The 24,750-nt window shown below is 39.5% G+C and overlaps 2 protein-coding genes across 2 annotated transcripts; both read right to left on the bottom strand.

Moving 5' to 3' along the window:
* Positions 1-31: 31 nt before the first annotated feature.
* chmp5b (charged multivesicular body protein 5b) lies at positions 32-3,765 on the bottom strand. The gene is made up of 8 exons (XM_030756902.1): positions 3,602-3,765; positions 2,037-2,141; positions 1,843-1,889; positions 1,655-1,748; positions 1,505-1,576; positions 915-1,023; positions 479-591; positions 32-376 (listed from the first exon to the last, which is right to left on the bottom strand). Exons 1-8 carry the CDS (start codon positions 3,668-3,670, stop codon positions 326-328), a joined length of 660 nt encoding a protein of 219 aa, XP_030612762.1. The 5' UTR covers positions 3,671-3,765; the 3' UTR covers positions 32-325.
* A 3,524-nt stretch (positions 3,766-7,289) lies between these two features.
* LOC115799507 (delta-type opioid receptor-like) lies at positions 7,290-12,273 on the bottom strand. The gene is made up of 3 exons (XM_030756713.1): positions 12,026-12,273; positions 8,371-8,723; positions 7,290-8,010 (listed from the first exon to the last, which is right to left on the bottom strand). Exons 1-3 carry the CDS (start codon positions 12,271-12,273, stop codon positions 7,481-7,483), a joined length of 1,131 nt encoding a protein of 376 aa, XP_030612573.1. The 3' UTR covers positions 7,290-7,480.
* Positions 12,274-24,750: the final 12,477 nt, after the last annotated feature.

Raw genomic sequence — 24,750 nt, 5'->3', positions numbered from 1 at the left:
TGGAATGACTTCAACACATTACAAATTTAAGTATTGTTTGAAAAATATAATTTATTTAGGGTTTTTATTTTTTGCAACATGGCGCTGCAGAAACTGTACAAAGTGAATAGAAACCTAATTCCATCAATCACAGCGTAGTTATAAAGAATAGTAAGCACAAACTTTAAAGATGTCTGATTTTTACCTTACAGTTTCTACCGTTCGTTGGGTAGAAGACACTTTGATTTTTATTGCTGCCTTCTTAGGCCGGGAGTGTCAGTTAGAGAAATAGAAAAAAGCCTATGGTACATGTAAAACCAGCATGACATGTTCTCTAACTCCTCCTTTATGAAGCAGGAATCTGAGGAAGGCCAAACTCATCTACCAGGACACCATCCTGAAACACACAAAGAAGAAATCCCATTAATAAAAGCAACACAAACCAGGATGCTTAAAGGGAAAATTCACATAAAACTAAAAATCCTAAAGTGTTCAGTACCCTGTTTGACTTGTCGCCGGGCAGGCCCTCTGGGATGGAAGGAGCAGATGAGGCCTCGTCAAGGTAGGAGCTGTCGTCATCCATCAGCAGCTCATCTCCCAGGGCGTCCAGCTCTGCAGACACACCAGCAGTTAAAAACGAGCGTAATCAGAAGCTCGATCACCTCAGATCTGTCAATAGTGTCTAAAATGCTAGAAACTACGCATGTAAATCCTGTAAGTCCCACGTCAGTGGAAAAACTAGCCCCCCCCCCCCCCCCCCCTTTTTTTTTTCCTCTCAGGATGTCTACAAATACATTTTTATCACTAACTGCACACTGGTAACTAATCATTAAGATGCACAGCAAAGAGTCTTGACCAGTGCTGCAGCTTTGGATTCAGTAATACATTTTCTATGCTGTATGTGCAAAATCCTGGGCTACTGATGATTTCCTGACCTGCTTCCAAGTCATCTTCATCAATGTCAGGTGTGCCATAGCTTCTGCTCATCGCCTCCTGGATCTCATTGGCATCCTCCATCATGTCCTCCAGCTGATCTTGGAGATCCTGGATATTAAAATTTAAATAATTAAAATTTTTGCTCTGCGTCACATTTGCCTCAACAGCATTTTTGGTAATTTGATAATCAGCCTAAACTGCTCGTGTGTCATCCAGCCAGTGTAAAATCCCTGTTGGCCAACCATCATCATCAGGATAATTTCTGTATAGGATTTATCTAATATGTGTTGAATTTGATATGACTGACATTTCTCCACACTGTGCTCTTTGAAAAAAAAAAAACATTTTTGTCACTTAGCCCTATCTCACACATTTCATTGTGTGAATTTTCACCTCTGATGATTAATAGTCTAGGTGCATTCAGGTCTGCACCTCCTGAAAAGATTCCTTGAAATCAAAGCTGATTTGTCTGGAGATGTGTGGCTACTTTTTTAATCCTAAACAACTAAGACTGGTGATTACATTTTGATAATAATTCATATCAGAAAATGCAACTCCTAATTCCCTAATCCCCAAAACAAAAACATACCTCAATTTTATCAATCTTCACATTCTTGTATGCCTTCTTCATGTCTTTGAGGCCAACCTTCATGGCATCAACCTAAAAAAACCAAAAACATGTTGGCGCACATATTTTCTTTAATATTTAAGATTTCTGGTCCCATTTCTCTTATCTTACTGTGGTTTTAGTGTCCTTCAGATTTTGGATTGCGTAGTTTGTTTGTTCCATGTTAAATGACTGCTGCATGAGATTGTCTCTCTGGTTTTCATACCTTGAAGATGTGTATAAACAAATTTCTTAATAGCAGTCAAGGTGGCAGTTTAACTATGATATACACTCTGACTTTAGGAAGTAAAATTACTTACATTCTCTTCTGCTTCAGCACTCTCATCGCCTTTTGCTTGACCATGTTCTAGTGGGGAAAAAAGGAAAAAAAAATTTTGTGGAAAAGACATTTGCAAGGTTGATTTTTGGATTATTTTAATCTTGAGAAACAGTACTGAAAGTTTTAAGAGACCAGTCCCTTTATCTTACAGTAGAACTGGACAACAAATCTCACCTTTGACGGCCCGTCTCTCATCTTTTTCATCTGATCTTTGTACTTCACAAGTTCAGCATCTAGTCTGGCAATTTTCTTGTCAATGGACTCCGCCCGAGAATCCACCTGAAAGCAGAAACAGAACAGGACATCCACTTTAGTCGATCATGGACAGGTTTTTCCTGGTTCAAAATGGGCCACTGCATGGTCCTGCAGACATCCTTCAACATCTGTAGGACCACACTGCCTACGTTTTATCACTCCATGGTGGTTTTGTATGCAGCAGTGTGCTGGGGCAGCAGGATAATAGCAGCTGATGCCAACAAACTGAACAAAATGACTGGGAAGGCTGGTTCAGTTCAGGTAGTGGAACTTGAGACTCTGGTGGAGGTGTCTGAGAGGAGGATGATGAAGAAACTCCTCAGCATCACGGACAAGCCATCCCACCCAATATATGCCTCCCTAATTAGTCACTGCATCACACACAGCAAAATGATCATTGGCCCCAGGTGCAGGGCTAAGCACTACAGGAGCTCTTATTATCTTTGGTGATTAAACTGTATAGCTCCTCCCTGATCTGACATTTGAAAAATCTACATATGCACATCAACACTTCCCATTCCATCTGTTCTCAACCAGATGGGAGGATTATATTACTACAGTATCACTTGTAATTTATCCTCTGTTATCACTTATTGTGTTTGCCAGTAGCATTTTTATTATTAACATCATACCACTTTCTGCCTATTTGCACTACTACACATACTTATATTTTTAATCATGTTTTTAGGAGTTGTTTAGCATTTGAGGTTTAACATTTTGTTTAAACTTTTTTTTTTGTTGCCATTTTTACTCTTTGTGACTACACACACTGTTTCCTTTTCAATTCTTGTTACACTGAGCATGTAAAAGGCACAGAATTTCCCTCAGGATTTATAAAGTTCTTCTCTCATCTTAAAAACTATGCATTTTCCTGTTATTTGTGGCTATTTGGTGTATAAAAAATGCATTTTATGTTACAGTAAATTCAGCCACCATTTAGAAAAATGCTTACAAAGTATTTTTTCTATCACAGCCCTGGTTGTTTTCCTTTGGGGGGCGATAAAATTCAACAAATGATGTCCCCATATAAACACGGAGGTTAACAGAATCTCATTAAACACGTCCCTCCTCTCCAGACAGTCATCAATAGCTCTGCCCAGACAACCAGTATAACTGGTTCATGTCTGCTGATTCTGTTTCACTCAGAGAATAACATGATTTCAACTCAATCCCAGTCAAATGGCTCAAATTCTTTCTCAACATTACATAATAATGACCCATTACCCACACTAAAAACCGATTGTTTGCTTTACGCACCTTATTTACTGACTGACACCATCGATACAAGGCGTTCGGTTTAAAGCCCCAATATTATATTAAAAATATAACAATCTAGAAAAAAAAGTCTATTAAAATAATCCCCAGTTAACTGTGTGTAACCGTGGCCTGTCTGCTGCCCACAAAGTTCGCTAACAGTTAGCTAGCTGTCTTTGTTTACTTCGTTCAAAACTGCGTCCAAAAAGTTATTTCCGCGTCAAACTTACGCTTCCGATGCAGTCCGTCAGGTTCGGCGGCGGACCTTTAGCTTTTCCTTTACCAAAAATGCGATTCATTTCGACTAAATTAAGGCGTAAGGTGTTAATGAAAAACTACGTTAGTCTGACTGTCACAATCCACCGTCCAACTAAAGACAAACACCCGGAAGAGCCCTTCCCATGACGTAAGAAGAATCACATGGGCTTGGGCTTGACTCACTCGGCCACGCCCTCCCTGATTACTGTTATTGTTTATGTATGTCGTAATAAAGTCACTTAACTAACTTGAAGCCATAACTTATAACCATAGACATTATGAAAGACCTATATTCTTACAAAGTTTAGCATGTGTATTGAATTACACGGTCTTTTTTAATGCCCTGAATTAAAATATTATCTGTGATTTCAGCATCCATCCATCCATCCATCCATTCTCTTCCGCTTACCCTGTTCAGGGTCGCAGGGGCGCTGGAGCCTATCCCAGCTAACATAGGGCGAAAGGAGAGGTCGCCAGCCTGTCGCAGGGCCAACACAGAGAGACAGACAACCATTCACACTCACATTCACACCTATGGGCAATTTAGAATCACCAATCAACCTAACCCCAGTAACTGCATGTCTTTGGACTCTTAATAACATTAAAATCAGTTACATCTCTCCAGGCATGTGCCAACCTCAACAGTAATGCCTGTCCGATTCATTTTCCTTTATTTTCATTATGCGTGCTGCCTTCAAACAAACATGCTGTCAAAAGCATAAATAAATGCAGCGATCTGCATTTTCATAAAAGCACAATTTGTAGAGCACTTTTCCAAAGACAAACCACTTACGAAGAGCACCAAAAAGTGTAAATTAGAATGAGAAAAATGGAAGGGGGAGGGGTGGTAGGTTCAGAAAAGGGAAAAAAAACAACAACAAATGAACCTGGATGCCTACTTTTATTTATTTTATTGATAAATAGTTTAGAATAGTTTGTCCTAATCCAAACTGATACAAATTTCATGTGGTGTGATTAAAGCCCAAGGAGGCAAATTTGCAATATTAGACTACATACGTAAATATCAGACTCTGTACTCTGCACGTAAATAAAACTGATTTGGCCTAAACCTAGTATATGAACCGATGAAGCTAGTCTGTTTTTGTTTTGTTTTGTTTTTTATTGCATGGATTACGAGTATTCTGGATATAAAGAAATAACCCAAAAACACAAAGTGCTGAAATTTGCCTGCAGGAATTCAGTAATTTATGCACTGATATGGTAAGCCGAGTTGATTTAGTAACTTTGAAATCTAAATGCTACTAACATATCAATAATCTGGTTAATAATAATAATAATAGTAATAATAAAAAATAATGTAAAAAATTAAGGTTTGTAGCAGGTAAATTAATGATCATTAATAAAGATCAAATGACCTGGAGGTCTTGACTATTGAAAGACTTGTGGATGCGGTGTAATTTAAAGAATAAAGAACGTGTGAGATTTAAAAACCTTGTAAGGTTGCTTCCAGATGTGGGAAAACCACAGTCCCTGATCTAAAACCTCCAACAAATCGTGACAATATGAGCTTTAAATCATGTGCTGTATATTTTTACTTAAATGCTGAACTGAAAACTGACATCCATCATGTAAACTCTAATACAGACTCGTCTCTTTATGCCAAGTTATGTGAATGCAGCTATTAATCATTGTGGTTTCTTAAAAAAAAAAAACTAAAATATTGCATCCTTCTTCCTCTAGGGGGAGCCAATGGCCTACAGTAAAACACGAACCGCAGAGGTCTGCAGAGCTGCCCCAACACTAATCTCTTGTAAGCTTCAAACTTTGATTATCATCCAAAGGAAACAATGAGCATCAGCTGTCACACGTGCACTTCAAATGAAAACCCACTGAGCTCGTCACTGTCCAAGAAAAGAATCAGTGTGAATTAGTTAAACTTCCTTTAATATTAAGCTCTTCACAGACAAGATGTTTTAATCAATCAATACACGTCCTGCAGAAGAAGCCAATATACAGCATTGAACTGAGAGCACAGAGATCAAAAATAAAATAATAAAAAACTAAAACATTGCCTCAGTCACAGTGTTGATTCTTAGGATAATGTCTCTTATTTTTAGGACATCTGTGCTTTATTTTTTTTTTTTGTCTGTATACATGTTTTATTAACAGATTTATTAACAAGTATTAGCTGAAGCTGCTTTTTTTTTAAAATAAGATAGATGACTTTTTTGTAATATTTGCAGTACATTCAAAATAACAGCACAGTGCATGAAGTGTATGGCTGCTGATGTTGCCTTTACTATCATAGCAATGCTTAACATGCTACAAATACAGTATATTTTTTTGATGTCTGTGCAAAGATTTTCTTTTTTGCAGTCTATATACAGTAAGTCCTTGCATACAGACTACAATACTGTACAGTTGCTGCATTTTAACTTGTTAAAAGAGCTAATCATATTATTAGACTGCCCAACAATAACAGTATGACAGTTCAGCAGGACTACTATGGTAAAAGCCATACACAAAGCAGATGTCATTATTAATTATATACCATAAAGTTAACAACTTATCAGTCTGGACCCAACGCCAGGGTCAAAGCTGATTGAGAGCCCTCTGTCAAATTTTAAATGCACATTCAAGTCCAGGATCTTCCCCTCACGTTCTGTCATTGATAGACTCGCTTTCATGCAGCCAAATGTTGCTTTTTAAAAACAAAACAAAACAAAAACCTCCCTCTTACGCTTACGCAGCTTCAGAGTCCACCATGAGTCAGCGAGTGCTCTCACGCTGCGGTCAATCAGCACCATTCAGTCTCTGCACGGACATGAAGGTGTTTTTGGCACGTCTCCTCCTACGATTCATGCAAATATCACTGGCATGTCAAGTGCATTAAAAAAAAAAAACCCATTATAACATGAAGTGCTGTTTGACTGCATCTAGTAATCATTCATGAAGTCATTTTTCTACCACTGCTAAGATTTTATCCTGGACTGTTAAAGGCACATTTGGCAGATGAAAAAAAAAAAAGGAGAAAATGATGGGAATAAGGACATGACATGACTTTTATCAGCCTCCTGCTCATTTTTCTGAGACATCCTAACATAATTATCTGATTAGATAATTTGTAAATATCTAATTAGTTTCCTAATTAGCTCAATATCCATCCATCCATCCATCCATCCATCCATCCATCTCCTGCTTTTTCAAATCAGGGTTGCAGAATTGATGAAGCCTGTCACAGCAGTCAAATGGCAAGAGGCAGCATACACTCTGGAAAGGCCAGCAGTCTATCACAGGACTAAAGTAAATTTATGCTTAAATGAATCATTATTTTAACAGTAAATCATCACAAATTTGTTTAAAAAGTTTTCAGTTTACTATCATGTATGAAATCAAAACCCCATTTAGGATGCTAGAGGGTGCAAATGTTTCATTTTTGCTTAAAAAAAAAACCTTAAGAACAATTAGTCAGCCAAATAAATGGAGATTAATGTAATAACTGGTTAATCAACCGATTGCTGAAGCTCATTTATCTATATAATTAATAAGCAGTAATTTCTTCATACAAAGATGAACTCTGACCACTTCTCCTACTTATACAGAAAAAACATTTAGTTTACATCCATCTGCCAGGTTATATGATAAATACATAATCTTTGTCATGACCTACAATCACAGGCTGCTATGAGGGAAAGTGTAAACAGTCAGAGGGGATGACGATGAATTTATGTAGATTTATGAACAACTGCATCAATGATGGTACCCTGGGTGATAATGAAAATGAACTGAGTCAGAAGCCCAGTCTACGTTGCTGTTGTGACATGGGTTAAGCCCAGGTACTGTGAGTCTTCTTTTCCAATGTGGGAGATTGAAGACAGTTCCACCGCTAGTCATGTCGGCTTACTAGTCCCATCTGGGTTCTCCAGGGGAACAGTGGCCTCCCGCACAGTGGTGGGGGGCTTTTTGCTGCCTGACACCTTCTCCCCCTTCAGTTTGGCTGACAGGCAGAAGTCTTTGAAGCAGCGTTTGAAGTTCTCATCCAGAAAGGCGTAGAGGACAGGATTGAGGCTGCTGTTGGTGTAACCCAGAGCCACGCAGAAGAAGTAGGCGGCCATGATGGCGGTGGTTTCCGGCACGCTGACGAGAGCTTTGACCAAGATGAAGATGTGAATGGGGGTCCAGCAGACTACAAACACGGCCACCACGACCACCACCAACCGCGTGATCCGGCGCAGGTTGCGATCCTTCTCCCGCGAGCCGGACAACATTCGGACGCTCTTCAGCCTCAGGACCATGAGGGAGTAACACACGGTGATGATGAGCACAGGCACGACGAAGGCAAAGACAAACACACATATCTTCATCAGTGTGTCCCAGTAGGCGTATGGCTCTGGGAACTGCAACGCGCACTCTGTTATGTCTGTGGAAGAACAGTGGAGAGAAAATAAAGTCCAAAGTGCACTTTATCATAAATGAAATTCCACTTTCCAATTTTCTGCAATCAATTCAGCAAGTTGCTGCAGAATAGCTAATTTGCACTCACAAGGGAACATTTTGCTCCAAACTCTTTTTTTTATTTCTTACATCATCTATTTTCAGGAAGGATGTGAACAATTTGTAGCTAATGAAAAATTCTTCACTTACAGATGGACTTGATATATTGAATATATTTCTGCTCTTAATATTAGCGCAAGCTTGGATAGAATCTGCTATGTATAGAAAACTAACAGAAACTCTCAAACTTTTTTTCAGGGATTGTGGGAAAAAAAAACTTTCTCACCGCTGTTCGTCTGGGTACCGCCCAGCACAAAAGCAGGTATCCCTGCAGCCGAGGACAAGATCCAGATGCACACGTTGATCATCTTGGCCTTGAGGGGAGTGCGGAAATCCAGGGCTTTCACAGGGTGGCACACAGCCACGTAGCGGTCCACACTCATCATGGTGAGAGTGAAGATACTGGTGAACATGTTGTAGTAGTCGATGGAGATGAAGACCTTGCATACCACCTCACCAAAGGGCCATGTATTCAGAAGGTAGTCCGTGCTCTGGAAGGGCATTGTGGTGGTGACGAGGGCGTCAGCGAGTGCCAGGTTGAAAATATAAATATTGGTGGCTGTTTTCATCTTTGTGTACCTGTTTAAATATGCAGAACACAAAGTTGTCCTGTGAGGAGAGATTCTGATGGCCGTTATTGCTTTGCTCAGCAGAAGACCTTTGTTCTGGGCTTATTATGAATTAAACATTGTCCATTAGTCCACAATGCTTTCTTGAATTTGTAATGCAATCTTTCAGACTCACACTTCATTGTTATATATAAAGTACTGTTGACTGGAAGCCATATGCAATCAGGTTGATAGAACTGTGTGTTTAGAAATGTTTCCCTGCACCATACAGAATACAAGGAAGAATTTCTGTTTTTTTTTTTTAAATAAAATAAACATATTAATTATGAAGTGACTTATAATGAAATAAATAAAGTTGATTATTTCTGCACAATTTGCTTACAATACCACGAGCTGCTATTTACTGGGAGTTGTTAATACACTCACTGACTTTGCTTCATTAGGCGCACCTGTTCAAATGCCCGTTAACACAAATATCTCATCAGCCGATCATATGGCAGCAACTCAACCCATTTAGGCATATAGACATAGTCAAGACGACCTGCTAAAATTCAAACTGAGTATCAGAATGTGGAAGAAAAGTGACTTTGAACATGGAATGGTTGTTGGTGATAGATGATCTGGTCTGATCTACTGGGACACAACCATCTCTCGGGTTTACAGAGAATGGTCAGAAAAAGAGAAAATATCTCTCATGAAAATGCCTTGTTAACACAGGTTACCGGAGCGTTGTTGCTGACTATGTACGTCTTTTTATGACCATAGTGTATCCATCTTCTGATGGTTGCTTCCAGCAGGATAACACACCATGTCACAAATCTCAAATCATATCAAACTGGTTTCGTGGACATGAGTATGAGTTCACTGTCCTTAAATGGCCTCCACAGTCACCAACTCTCAATACAGTAGAGCAGCTTTGGGATATAGAGGAACAGAACAGTCACATTATGGAGATGCAGCTGACAAATCTGCAGCAGCTGTGCGATGCTATCTAAAATATCAGAGGAATGTTTCCAACACCTTGTTGAATCTAAGCCATGAAGAATTAAGGCAGTTCTGAAGATTAAAAAAAGGTGGTGGTGGGGTTCAAACTGGTAGTAGAAAGGTGTACCTAATAAAGTGGCTTCAGTGCTCATATTAAACAAATATGTAGGACTGCTTTCGTTCTATTGCCCAGTATCTATAAAATTAGAAACATCCTGTCTGAACATGATGCTAAAAAACTAGTTTGTGCATCTATTACTTCTAGGTTGGACTCTTGTAATTCATTATCAGGCTGTCCCAGAAAAGCCTTCTGTTGATTTAAAATGCTGCAGCTAGAGTACTGACAAGGACTAGAAAGAGAGAGCATATTTCTCCCATATAGGCTTCACTTTATTGGCTCATTGTGAAATCCAGAATTGAATTTAAAATCCTTCTTCTCACCTACAAGGTCTTGAATAATCAGGCCCTATATTATCTTGTAGACCTCATAGTACTGTATCACCCCAATAGAGCACTTCGCTCTCAGACTGCTGGCTTACTTGTAGTTCCTCGGATACTTAAGAGTAGAATGGGAGGTAGTCCCTTCAGCTTTCAGGCCCCTCTTCTGTGGAACCAGCTCCCAGCTTGGATTCAGGAGACAGACACCCTCTCTATTTTTAAGATTAGGCTTAAAACTTTCCTTTTTGATCAAGCTTATAGTTAGGGCTGAATCAGGTGACCCTGAACCATCCCTCAGTTACGCTGCAGTAGGCCTAGGCTGCTGGGGGTCTTCCCATGATGCACTGAGTGTTTCTTCTTCTTCACCTCTTTTCACTTTGTTCATACACCACTCTGCATTTAATCATTAGTTATTATTAATATCTGGCTCTCTTACACAGCATGTCTTTTGTCCTGTCTCCCTCCCCTCACTCCCAAATGCTCACAGTAGCTGGTTGCCCCTCCCTGAGCCTGGTTCTGCCAGAGGTTTCTTCCTGTTTAAAAGAGAGTTTTTCCTTCCCACTGTTGTCAAGTACCTGCTCATAGGGGGTTGTCTCATTGTTGGGGTTTTCTTTCTACTATTGTAGGGTCTTTACCTTAAAATAAAAAGCTTGAGGTGACTGTTGTTGTGATTTGGCGCTATATAAATACAACTGAACTGAACTGAAGTGAATTGAATATCAATAAACAACACTGATGAGAAACAAAATAGAAAGTTGTAGACCAGAAAACCAAAACAACGAGCTGAAAGATGCTAAAACAGGCAGAGTTTGTTGACAGGCTAATTAATACATATGACACCTCTCAAATTACACAATTAAGTGAATAAAGTAAATAAAAGGGACAATAAGTAGACAATTCTGCTTCATACTTTCTACTTTCTATCTACTTCTTCTATTTTGTGGCCCAAGTTGACTTTTATTCATTTGATTAATTTTAGATATTTGCTTACAATAAATGAGCATAAAGCCTCTCCTTTCTTCAGCTGTCTTGTTCTCCGTGGAGCAACAGTAAAATGTAATCTCTTGTCCGTAACTGCCGTGAAAAAGCTGGCTTCTGCAGAGAGGCGAAGCCATCAACCTGATTTGAGGTAATTGTTGTTGAGGAACTGAAGCATTCTGGATAGCACTGCTGCAGTTCACGTTACATCAGATAAGATTTGTTGCTCTCACAGACCATAAATAAAGCCCAATGAGGTGCAGGAGGGTTATCAGATTGACAAAGCACCACTGGTTTCAGTAATTAATATTACGCCTGGCAGACCAGGCTTGGAGAAATGTATAGAATACTGTTATATCTGGGAGGACTTTCTGGAGAGTTGCCATTCATAAAGTTGGCATGTTTCATTTTCTGGAGGAGGCAGAATTAGCTGTCTATCACCATGCTTTTCACATTTAGTGTCAGATTAGAAATGAATGAAAATTTTTTTTAGACTTAGGGCTTTAAAAACATCCTTCTGTATCTGAATGCTGTCTCATCCCATTTTACATGCACATTTTGCCAAGCTGAGAGCATCGCACCTTATTTCAGTGTCTGTGAAGCGCATCCAAAACCAAAATGCAGGCATAAACAACAACTATGACTAACACCAGATGGCCTGGAGGTCACTGGGAAAGCAAAGACTGGGTGCTTGTTCCTTATTCCCTTATTCCCAAGCAAAAACATTTACAAAGGCTGTGAAGAAACACATTCCTCTGGTTTGATCTTGATTTCTAAAAATATGGCATGATGTCCAATAGTGTCTTTTCTCAGTTTCCAGTACAGAAACAGAAAATTAATCATTTCTGGCACACCATGGGGATTTATTATTTGTGTTTTATGGTGTTATGCAAATTGGGGTAAAATCCTTACCTGATGATCACATACATAACGAGGCAGTTGCCCAACAAGCCGACCACAAACACCACGGAGTACACTGTGGTGATAATGGGGATGATGGGAGACATGCTCTCCTGCTCCCAGCTATCATCATCGTGGGTCACATTGCGGCTGTCAGAGTATCCGGACACCCAAACAGTTGAATTCGCTGGGCAGTCTTCCAGCAGCGGGGAGAGGCACTTAGTGTCTTCTTTGTAAATTTCAATCGGAGTGCTTTCCATATTGACACCTGTTTGTTGTTAGGTTGAAAAAAAAAAACCCTTCAAGTTAAGACTTTAAAGTGGAGTTACTGAGAAATATTTCGTGTGGCATTTGGAGGCAGGTAAATGAGGTGAGCTGCAAAAAACGCATCTAAAGTAATGTTTAATTAATGATTAAAATGAAAAAGTTTGCACGGTCACGTTAATGCAAAAAAAAATTTATACCTACACAAACTTCACTTTGGTTCTGGAGACGCGTGCAGATCATGCAAAACATGTTTGGAAATATATGCACGGAGCTCCGAATCGTTCAAGGGAAAACGCGCACTGTAATGTGAAGCTGGCAGTTTTACTCACCTTAATCACACAGGAAAAGGAAAAAAAAAAAAAAAAAGAGAGAGAAAGAGAGAACGCTGTCTTTATTTTTAATATATCCTCCCAGTTATAATTCAGCCCGGCTTGTTTTGTTCCCCTCGTGAAGGTTACAGCTCATCAAAGTTTGTGGATGGCACTGCGAGCCTGGAGAGGAGAAGTGGCAGCTTTGCGGACCCTCGTGCACACGCACTGATGGAGAAGTGGCGCGCAATCAGGCTAGACCCACCGCACACACACGCGCCCACAACATTCACCCAAAATATGAGATGACAGAGCGATGACAATAACCTGCAGGCAGGCAGGCACACAGCTTCCCACAGTCACCGTGTCAGAGCAGAATAAAAATTGTTGAGCATAATTAAGATTTGTGGATTAGAAGTGCTGAAAAGGGTAACTGCATTTACATTGCAGTTGAATCAAATGGTCCTCTGATGATGTACAGTTTGCTCGCTGAAATTCTCCCTGGGCACAGAAAACACATTTTCAGGAGTGGTTTTAAATTGTGAATTTCGGCGAGAGTGCAGGAAGTGCAGCTTCGCTGGTGTCCAGACCTCGGTGTGTGTAATGATCGGTGCCATAACCACTTTCACTGGACACAGCGATGCACATTTCAGCCCATTTCTGCTTTGGTGGACAGAGCAGCGACAACTCCGGGGACAGAAAAGGGGGGATGATATATGGCCAAGGTCCAGCACAGGCAGCATTTAGACCACTCAGCCAGCAAGCAGAATGACCCATCATTTCACCTTCAGTCATTTTAAAAGGAAAGCCAGCATCGGATCTCATTTTTCTCTCAGCATTTAAATGCTCTTAATTAAATGTCCATATATTTTTATAATCCATGTTTAAAAAAACATCTATTCTAGTGAACACTGTTGTTTTAAACCTCTCTCAGTCTGATGCATTGTGCTTGGTTCTGTTTTATAAAGAATCCCCTTCAGCGTGGGTGCCAAAAGAAACAGCTCTTCTTGGCTCTATGGTTCCTGCCATACTGACACTACAGGCTGTTGGTAGAATAACTATGATGATAAAAGAGTGTTAAATGGCAAAGTTTCACAAATGTGCAGCTCTCTTCTTTACTCCTTTATAAAAACTCACAAACCTGTTCAGAGTTGCTTTATCAACTGCAGACTGAGTGATAATGGCAGTAACTGTGTAACACAGTTCAAACTGATGACATGTTTCTCAGTGGAAAGTTGCTTCTGTTTGGCTCCAGAAAAAATCACTGAACATAAAGAGATTTCATCGCTTCTGTGTGGTTGATCACAGTCACGCAGCTCTAATATTCCTGAATGTATTTTGAATATTGCTCATAACTGATCAGTTAATGATGACTCACAGGTTGATTATAGGTGTGTGAATTGTAAAACTGTATGAGACTAATGCGCAGTAAACTAGATTTTAAAAATTAAATAGACAGTAGAAAAACAATCAAATGTGAATATAATTAAACAAATTACATTTTAATGATTAACATTAAAAAAAAAAAGCAAGGTTAAGAGGACTAATACAGTATGGGACTAATGTTTTGTAAAACAAGGACCACTTTCACAATATAGTCTAATTATTTAGTTAATTTGAGAAAAGATCTTGGTTTGTTGATTAAAAATACCTTTTTACAACCTTGAGTATTTCAACGGTTGAACTTATATCTAAAGGGTGCTTACTGGATGCACAAATTACCTAATCAGTCATTTTCTGGGAGAAGAGAGTATCATTTTGTTGCTGTTACGCCCCTCTGCAACCCCTACTCTCTTTGTAGTGGCAGTGAGAGCGATTCAGGTGCTGCCTTGGTTAATTGCTGATCGACTACAGCTGATGGGATGCGGATAAAGGCATGTATGAGGTCAGCTTTGCAGTGCCACTGCTTTTTGCTCTTCTGTTCTCTGGGTTGCAACTGTTTTAGGAGTGCTTATCAAGGATTTTAAAATAATACCCATTTTTCTTAAAACTCTGGTGTTAGGCTTCACCTTATGTTTTGGCTTTTGAGCTGGGTCATAATGGTTGCTTTTATCAGTTGCTGTTGCAGTTTGTGTCCAAGTGAAGAATTACCAAAGAACATTTTTAAAACATAACGAAAAGTTATTATAATTTTTACAGATGCAACAGTGGACCTTTGCAATCCCAAGAATAAAGAAATGAAAGCATACAAACAGATAGTTTATCATTGTCTTATTAGCAATCTGTCAACTTTTCTTTGTTTTATTCATAATAATATAATTCAGATACCTCTATCCATGTATTCCTCATAGGGGGGTACTGGAGCCTATCCCAGCTGTCATAGGGCAAGAGGCAGGGTACACCCAGGACAGGTTGCCAGCCTGTCACAGGGCTAACACAGAGAGACAAACACCCATTCACACTCAGATTCACACTTATGGGCAATTTAGAATCACCAATTAACCTAACCCCACTAAGTGGATGTTTTTGGACTGTGTGAGGAAACTGAAGTACCTGGAAAGAACCCACACAAACACCACACAGAAAGACCTCGACCAAAGTGGATTCAAACCGGGACCTTCTTGCTGTGAGGCATGCTGTCGTGTTGTTCATTATGATTACATTCTCTGCAGCTGTGTGCTTCTGTGCAGTTGTTGCTGTGCTCAGGCTAACTGTTCTGCTGCAAACTTGACTCTAGGATACTTTTGTATATAGAGGAGTTCATGGTTGACTCAATGACCACAAGGTACCCAGGTCCTGTGACTGGAAAAAAGAAGCCCAGATCATCACCCCACTACCACAGTGCTTGACAGCTGGGGCTTTGTCTGCAATGATATTCACTTGGGTGGTGTATGTCAACACATTATCCAAGCTTCATCAGGAAAATCTTCTATTGTAAGGGGATTATAAACAATGCTTACCACAGCATCAGTCAGGCTTACTAGGCTGCACTGACTCAAATATTGCACAAATCAATCTAAAATAAAACCTCATTTTTGACAGATATATTAGGGCAGGCTTTGGAGTGTTTTACAGTGGATTATAATATGAATCATCCTAATTTCATCCACAGTGCGTAACATCCAAGGATATAAAAAGGTCTCATTTGTTGAGTCCTCGAGGGCCTCGGGAAACAGAGTTTCTATGAGTTTCATTAATTATTGCAAATGCTAATAGAAAAGTCAAAAGTCATTAAATAATTTAAGCTCTTTTGCTGCTGATTCAAACAATAATAAATTGACTCATTTCAGCAATGTGTATCCTTTCACTGAATTTCTAGTTTAATAAGACGTTTCTCCACACAGGAATCACGTCATTTGCAATTTATAATTATCTACTCACAAAAAATGTAATTCACTTTGTAATGCACCTTTGTTATTAGATCCCATAACATCCACTCTTTGTTGAGAAAACTACTGAACTGATAAGAATGTCTTTAGATATTTTTAAACAGTTTATATGAATGTGGAGCTTTAATTGTGAGCCATTTTCTCCTGCAGATACAAACTGAGGAGCTGATCTCTGGGTGTTAATTTGCATCTTATGGCTACACAGAGTGATTACGCCATTTGTCATCCATGGAGAAGATGATTTTATCATTTTGTTGACAGATGAAATCCTCTGACTTTCTCTTCCAGTTCCAGCCTCGGGAAACACTGGCACACAGTTCACAAACACTGACTGAACCTGTCCTGGGGGCTCATGTTTGAAAAGCAGAAAAAGCTTCCACACCACTTGGCCAACAGTATTACAAAATCCCCAGTGTTTTCACACAGGAAGACAAAACGAGTTTGGGAAATGTGCTTCTTGCCTATAGTGGATGCTGGGATAGGCTACAGCGCTGAGAAAGATATAGAAAATCAATGAATGAAAAAAAAAAAAAGAAGCAATCTAGTAAGGAAGGTGGCGATGGCTTCTGTCAGGAGCAAAGAAACAGGTGCATCACATTACATTCCCTCTTGGGATGAAATGATTGGTTTTGTATAGCTTTCAATCTGTGCTAGACAAACATGAGACCGTACATAGAAGATTATTTGAGACATAGATTTTCAAGATTCCACTCACTGTCACGCAGACTGCATGTTAAACTAAGAAGATTGAGTGCTGTGCCTTCAGAATTGTAGAGAAAAACAACCTTGTTCTGCACATTTGCCTGAAATTACTGGAAGAGGTGTTGCATATGAGATGCGAGTATGATAATCTAGCAAATGACGAGAAACTAAATTATATCTGTTAAATATATATTAGTCTAAATTAATTAAATTAGTGCAACTATTGAACTGAATACCAGCAAGTCAAAGGGCAATTCAGAGGATCACTAAAGTAATTAGGATTCATCCTCTGGGAGCTATGAGTGTCCACAGAAAACAATCTGTGACCATCTGATAGTGGTTATAAATTGACTGTAATTGTACCTCTCTGCAGCTACCAACCCTCACTGGAACTGGAATACGTCTGCATTGGTGACAATTGCATAACAGATGAGCACGTGACTGTCGTTTTTAAATCTTACACAGTGTCACTGAAGAGCTGGACCTTTGCTTTAATCTGCTGGGGACCCCTGCTGTAATCATCTGCGCACATCTGTTCTGAGCCAAGTTGTAGGCCAGTGCGGAGAGAAATGAGTCCAGTTCACATGGCGATGTCAAACATTCTTGCTGCTGGAGAGTTCTTGAGCAAATCACCGCACCTGAACTAGTTTTCCTTCTCTAACTGGTCCAGACCTCTGACCCTAGCTGTAGCTGAGCAATCCATACAATGCATTAATATTCTAGATCCATCCTTCTTCCACACCATCCTGTACTCTACTCAGCTCGAGGAAAATGCTCACATATGTGTGACCAAACACAACTGGGCCAGTGTCTGTGAACAAATTTCAATTGTATAGCCACAGTGAGGGATTAAATAGACTTAAAAGAAGATTACATTGTAAAATCTGTGACTGTGCTCACCAGTGAACAACATCAGATGTGACTATTTGAAGAGCCAAAAACAAAAAGCTAGAATTTTTATTTCTATCTTTTGTTTGTCAGTGATAGAACCAAAAAAAGTGAACCTCGTCTCTATTACATGTTCTCAAAGCAGGCTCACAGCACAGCAAAGATTACTGCTGACCAGCTCCATCGGATAATGACCACGCTCAGCTTCACAGCTGCAGCTTGGTTTTTTTAACTTAGACTCCATGGTGTGAAAACCTATTGATCCGGCTCTGACAGGAGCCTTGATTGATCTTGCCGTTTGCTAATGTACAACACAGAAAATGACATTCATTCTCAGTTTGTTGATAATCTGCAGCTTTTGTGAAGATGTGTGGGAGGTCGGCGGAGTATCTTTCACAGCTTCGCCTGAACTCGCAGGCATGAAAGGACAGATGGATGCCATCGCGTGTTTTGTTTGCTGGCGCCGAGATGCGAGTGGGTCAGAGAAGAATACTGGATCTAATTTAAGTTCAGGACTACAAATTATATAAGCACAGTCATGAATTTACAACATGACTTTACGCTCAGGATCTGTCAGACAGACCAATTAAAGTATGGATGCCCTTTTCCAGCTAGAGTATAAAATTCAAATAAGGAAAATGTAACTCGAGTTGTTTCTAAAATGTCAAAGCTTCTCAGAGGCTGTCAAAAGTTTATTTCTCTGATGTCCTTGTGAATTACTGAAACACTCCCACCCCCATCCCTGCTCATTTTGGTTTAACCCCACCCTGCTGGTCTTTCTTCCATAATCTGAATAAAAAGAACAGAACTGTGGTCATTATGTGCTGTTGTGAATCACTTTTTGATTTACAAACTCCACGGGCATCAGAACCCATTTTCCAACCAGCAGTGATTCTTTTTCGTGTGTGTGTGTGTGTGTGTGTTTTCCTTTTCATAAATCATCTCACCAGAAGCACACAGAAATAGGGGTCATCGCTATGATGCCTGGTAATAAATCAGCTCTTTATATATGCGCGTGCATGTGTGTTGTAAGCGTTTACCTTTACTGTTTTCACTCGATAACATGAAACATAGATGGAAAATGTGTAGGTTTAGATGTGAGAGCTGCTATTTCTGGCTCAAGGTTTTCCCTGCTGGATTCAAGCAATAAATGTGGGAAACTGAGCACGTTGATCTGTTGCGAGTTATGAGATGTCCACTCAACGCAGAAAGGCATTTTGGCATTGCTGGGAAAAAAAAAAAAAAATAGAAGTCTGGCAATAATCTCCCATCCCCGAAGTCAAAGGGATAAATTTCTTCTGCAAATTGTATCAGTGTAAACTGCTGAGTCTAAGGCTGCTTTGTCACGAAGTGGACTAAATCAGTTGTGTTCCTGCCAACCTTCTGTTGTTTTAGAATTGTGATAGAAAGTAATTAAAAAAATCTCCTTTAATTATACTTGGGATGCTCAAACACTGCAACTGGTCCAAAATATTGCAACTACTGTTCAAGTATTACTTAACAATAAACTTTATTTCAGACAGATGACCTAACTGCAAAATAATGTGCTGCGTTATTCCCTTATTTACACTCACTTACACAGCTTTGCACACAACATGAGACTTCATTTGAAGTTGTGTTTATGTTCATCAGGTGAATGAATGTCCAGCATTCCCTTTTTTTTTTTTTTTTCCAGCTCTGCTTTTGGTCTCTTTCAGCTCCTGAAAGAAAAATCTGACTCATTAATTGCTAAAAGAAAATCTGCACATGTCAATTCAATTAAATACACAAGTTACAATGTTTCTTACATAAAGCAACCTAATTAGTTCGATGGCTGATTGCAGTGTGTGAGAATAATTTAGAAGAATAATTGCAGATTCAATGCACCTGTTTAAGGATGCACCCTTAAGTTATCAAATCTGAGGCAAAGGCTCAATTATGTTTATCAGAAGTTAAAGAATAATAAAAAAAAATAAGCAGCAAAGCAGGTAAGAGGTGAAACATGCTTAACCGCACCGAGGCAGTTATTCAGCACAGATTTTATAAAAGCAGTTTAAGGAAAATCTGCATTTGATGACAGAATAGTGACAGCATAAACTGATCCAGATCAATTATCTATTCAAACCAATAACAATATTCAAATTGATTATTGGGCTGCGACTGCTGGCAGTCAGCATAAGCTCCTTTTGACTTTGAAAAAAATGGCATTTTCAATAAGTTATCATTTCTTTCGGTACTTGAGTTCATTGCCATAAATGTACTGTAAATACACAATGAAGCCCAATTCAACCAGAATAGGAGATTTGGACATACTAAAGTAATAAAGTTCATCAGCTCCTTGGCTGGCAGCAGTGATATGCTGGCAGACTAATGGCTCAGAAAGCTAAAATTAGCTCATCTCTAGCAATCTAGCCAGTGTTAGCTAACATTTTTGACACTATTTAGAGACCAAATATATGCAACCAGACACTTACTTCACAGTAATGACCCCTCAATATCAGAACAGTTTGCACTACTGCTTGCTAAAGTTTCAGTTACTGTGTTTAAAATCTGCACCGTTGAATCGTGTCATGAAATGACCTCTTTCTCACCTCTCTGTCAACACACGTCTTATTTAGTGATGACAAGTTTTGCTGTTGAAGCATCCTATGTGTGCGTTTGTAAAGTCATGATATCAAGAACACTGGACATTCAGACCTGTTTTCTTTCTAACCTGTATCGTCTCCAATAGATAATTTGCCAGAATATAACAGAAGAAGATGTTAAATTATATTAAAATGTTATATTACTAAAGTTATTTTTAGAGGTGCTAAAATGAAATTTAGGGACCCTTGAGCACTTCTAAAAAGGGTCGAAACTTGCCAACAAAACGTGCGATTGTTCTTGTAGTAAGGGTGAGCGTGAAGAACTGAACAAAGCACTTATTTTAACCCAAACTTTGATCTTTCACTGAATGTAACCAAGTCCTTTTTGTGCTTAAATGGTGCTTTAATTACATCACAGTCACATCATGAATTAGACAAATTATGAAAGGGGATTAATGGGTTAGCACGGTATGTACATCCTACAACCTGAATCACTACAGCAACCTGTTCTAGACACATAACCTGTGGCCACTTCAACGTACCCAGGATATCTTTTCCTTATCTGGCTTAATTTATCTTAATATCAGCAATCACGCTAAGCAGTCACACAAAGGTGATTATCAACCAGGGTTTTCCATTCTAAAAGTGCTTCACATGAAACAAGTGTGAAACATGGACAGCAGAAAGAAGCTCAAACTACAGAAACATGCAAAGATTTTAAACACATAATATGGGCTGAAAGGAACACAGCTGCTGCAGCCAAAGTAACAGTGCGAGTGTGTGTGAAAGGAAACGCATTGTCTCCACTTTGTACGGATTGGAAAACTGATCTATTTGTAAGATATTTGTCATTAAGAATATTCAATCAGTAAAATCAGATTTACTTTACTTTGGCCAAAAATTAATGAGATTTTGAGGTCCTCTTCACTTCTTGAGTGTCACATTTAGATGGATCAAGCTTAAAGATTCAGAGCACTAATGTTCACCTATCACTCAAACAGTGGCTGTGTCGCCTGCAAATTGGGAGGGGGGGGCACTCAAAACGAGAACCTGCAGCAGGTGGAGGACAGAAAATGGACTGTTGCTGCAGTCCAAGGTGGTGGTGTTTCATCTGGTTTATCACAGGTAAAAAATAATAATAATTTGCCTTGTTACTCATGTCTCTTCATGATACCATGAATATGATCATAGTGTCTTCAATTCTAGTTTCGGCCTGAGCACACATAAACCAAACACACCCCTTGTTGATTCATCAACACTGTGTAGCTGATCAATGTGGCCAAAACTTAAACAAAAGAGGTAAAAAAGTGTATGTAATACAGAAAAGAGAGGATCAGTTTATGTGTAACGAATGAAAAGGTGTAATTAAATTAAATGGTCCGTCTTCATTACCCACCTCCCACATAGGCAAATGTGTGATCACAGCAAATAATCCCCCTGAAGCTGCTCCATACTGCAGATGTTTCTATGATTCCCTTTGAGGTGTGGAGCCAGCGGGGCTCACTGTTTTTGATCTATGACTCAGGGGAACAGCTGATCATCTCCAGAAATGCTGAATGTGCACTGTGAGCGAGTGGAACATTTACAATCAATGACTGGGGAATTGGACTGCACACCGACGGTCCTCTACATCAAAGAAAGAGAGAAAAAGAAGGGGGAAAGGAGGAAAATTTAGGGGGAAAGGAGGTGAAAATGTTGGACAAAGAGGCAGAAGAGATGGAAGGTTTCGACAGAAGCTAAAAATGATGAAGAGGATGAGGACTTTTATTCAGTAATTCTTACCATCCATCTATACAGTACAGTGAAGAACCTCAAGAGAAGAGAAGTGAAGCAATAACTTATGTAAATCAGTGCAATCCCCTATTCAGCATTTAGGCTTTTTTTTGAGATCCACTTTCCATATACAAATCCCTACTGAAAAATAAAATGGACAGAAAAATGCCCCCCCCCCCAAAAAAAACAAAAAACAAAAAACAAAACAACAATTAAGCTGCTCTTAAGGAACTAAACCAGCAGGAGTTGCCATCCATCCAGCCATCCATTCTCTTCCACTTATCCTTTTCAGGGTCGTGAGGGGACAAACAAAATCAAGTACAAAGTCAAACATGTGCACATACAAATACATTTAGCACAAAAAGTAAGGAAATTTGTGTTTGGCTGATTATTTCTTTTGTAACTTGTTCTATTGTAACAATGTTTCTTGGTGATAAATCTTAGACTGTTGGAAAGCCTGATTATTTCCCTTACAATGGTGCCACATTTTTAAGGAAAGTCCAGGTTATTTTTCTATTGATTCTTGTTTGGTGTCATTTCTTGGACTGGATGATTGAAGTCTGAAGAAACAAAACATATTGGCAATTTAACAGTTTATTCATTTAGCAAACAGCGACCTCCATAACATGAGATAAGAACCATACACAGCCACAACAGCCTGGCAACTCCTCCTAATGTTGGTCACCAGCTTGGTCACACGGTGCTATGGGATGGCATCCCATTCTCCAACAAGCAATCATGCAATCCAATAAATGACACCAAACACAAGTCAATAGCAGAATAAGCTGTTTGACATTGGCAGAGAAGATTTGGCAAATTTTTCATGGGCACAAGCCACACACTCAACTCTGGCCCTCAACCCACAAATGCATTTTCCTAAATTTTCGTGCTAAAGTTTATACACAGTATTTTATCCCAATGAAAATTTCCCAGCTGCTTCTCTGCATAAATACAATGAGCATAAAAGGAAGAGTTCAATAGATTTCTGACTCTCGTGGATTCTCTTTTTCTTTCCCAGAAACTGTGAAAACCAGTTTACAGTTATTTTGGTTGCAGTGCTGTGTTTTAATCATCTCTGGCTTTCAGCAGGGAAGCAGTCCTAGCCGGGCACATCTCTTTATGAGCCAGTTTTTTGTGCCGTTCACAAAGTCACTTCATGATATTTTCCTCACCCATGTAAAAATTAAAAAAAAAATGTTAAAGGCATTTCTTTTATTTGCGGTAGTTTCCATCATTTTCAGAAGAAATCTGCAAAGCTTGTGACTATGTGGTGAATTTTGAAATTTTCCCTATTGTCCATAATCACAGTCTTTCCTGCTTTCTTCACAGCTGCTGAATAAAAAAAAAGGGCCTGCCCTGCGGTGCTGACCTTTCAATACTAGAGCCATTCAAAATACAGGACATTGTCTCAAGACTGGTCACCCAAAGGATTCTTTCATCACCATAACTCGGTTTTGCCCAAATCCATCAAATTCAACTTTAAAGTCTCCAGATATAACCCCTGCTTTCTAAGAAGTCTTCTGCTGGTGTTGCACCCCTCAGCTCGCTTGTGGACTCTCCTCTAATGTTCAGCTATGATATCTAGCCTATGAACACCTAAGCTTACACAGACTGAGGTTTGTCACATGAGGTCAGGTGCACATTGTTCAAGAGCTGTCCACCACATTGAATGACCACACAACCACCTACCACCTTCCACCCACCCATCAATTTTCTTCCACTTATCGAGGGCTGGGTAGCAGGGGCAGCAGGCTAAGCAGAGAAACCCAGACCTCCCTCTCTGCAGTCACCTCCACCAGCTTAACTGGGGGACCCCAAGGCGTTCCCAGTCCAGCCAAGAGATATAATCTCTCCAGCTTGTCCTGGGTCTGCCTCGGGGGTTTCCTCCTGTTAGAAAATGCCTGAAGTCAGATGCCTGAACCACCTCAACTAGCTCCTTTAGATGTGGAGAAATAGTGGCTCTACTCTGAGCTCCTCCGGACGACTGCATTCTGCATATTTCTTGGCATGCTGGTGTCTACTGCTGCTTGGTCTTAACTGTTGGTTGCAGCCACTCAAGGTTTCTGGACTAATCTGGGCGCTTGTCACCACTCTGTTTTAGTGTTTGGGCTCTGGTGATTCTGGTGGTTCACAAGTTTTAAAGGACAAAATCCCCCCAAAGCTACAGGGTTGGGACACCTGTCAGTGCTTTCCTGAAATCCAAGAACAAAAAGAAAAAAAAAAGGTTTAAGGCACTACCATATTGTCTTCGCGTTTCGCGTTTCTGAGCCAATGGCAACATCTATCTTTATACAAACAAACACATGAACTGAACCACATAATGTACTGTGGAGAAAAATGCCTTTCAAAGTCTGCAATTCAACTTAAAAAAATGCCAGTAAAAATAGCATTTTCTTACATCTTTAACAGAATCAATAATTTTGCACAGCCATGAACATTACTGGACCTCTTTTTCATTCATTTTAATGCAATTTAGCTCTTATTTTTTAGATTAGTTCCAAGCTGTTAGTTATGGACATCCACCACAGAAAAAAAACACGAGCATCCCAGATAATCCAGATAAACCACTGAATGCCTCCTGAATGCTCGTGTTTTTTTTCCACTGTCTTTATGTTGAGATGAACAGCACTGCCCTAATACCAACATAATACGCTTCTATATATATAAAACAATCAGATTTAAGACAGATCACAAAGCCACCGAAGCCTGATATTACACAGAAAAAACAGCCGCACTCTGTAGAAATTCAGCTGTCTCACTGCATTAGAAGTCATCTCTCTACCGATTTGCCCTCTGGCCTTAAAACATGCCTGGCATCAGTGAATTGTACAGAAGCTCCCTACTGTGTGTTTCATACACACACAGAGGCAATCACGCACCACAGATCTACACAACCTTGACACGTA

This window comes from Archocentrus centrarchus, chromosome 20 (assembly GCF_007364275.1).
Source record: "Archocentrus centrarchus isolate MPI-CPG fArcCen1 chromosome 20, fArcCen1, whole genome shotgun sequence".
Classification (NCBI taxonomy): Eukaryota; Metazoa; Chordata; class Actinopteri; order Cichliformes; family Cichlidae; genus Archocentrus; species Archocentrus centrarchus.
The sequence above is the reverse complement of the archived record's forward strand: the minus strand, read 5'-3'. Positions and strand labels throughout refer to the sequence as shown.

Bases quoted from the DNA above. Each gene is read 5' to 3' on its own strand.
- chmp5b (XM_030756902.1), bottom strand. From the start codon at position 3,670: ATGAATCGCATTTTTGGTAAAGGAAAAGCTAAAGGTCCGCCGCCGAAC. The intron at 2,142-3,601 runs GTAAGTTTGACG...TTCTGCTTTCAG, and splicing joins TGACGGACTGCATCGGAAGC to GTGGATTCTCGGGCGGAGTC. The intron at 1,890-2,036 runs GTGAGATTTGTT...TTTCCCCACTAG, and splicing joins TGAGAGACGGGCCGTCAAAG to AACATGGTCAAGCAAAAGGC.
- LOC115799507 (XM_030756713.1), bottom strand. From the start codon at position 12,273: ATGGAAAGCACTCCGATTGAAATTTACAAAGAAGACACTAAGTGCCTC. The intron at 8,724-12,025 runs GTAAGGATTTTA...ATATTTAAACAG, and splicing joins GTTATGTATGTGATCATCAG to GTACACAAAGATGAAAACAG. The intron at 8,011-8,370 runs GTGAGAAAGTTT...GTTCTTCCACAG, and splicing joins CGGTACCCAGACGAACAGCG to ACATAACAGAGTGCGCGTTG.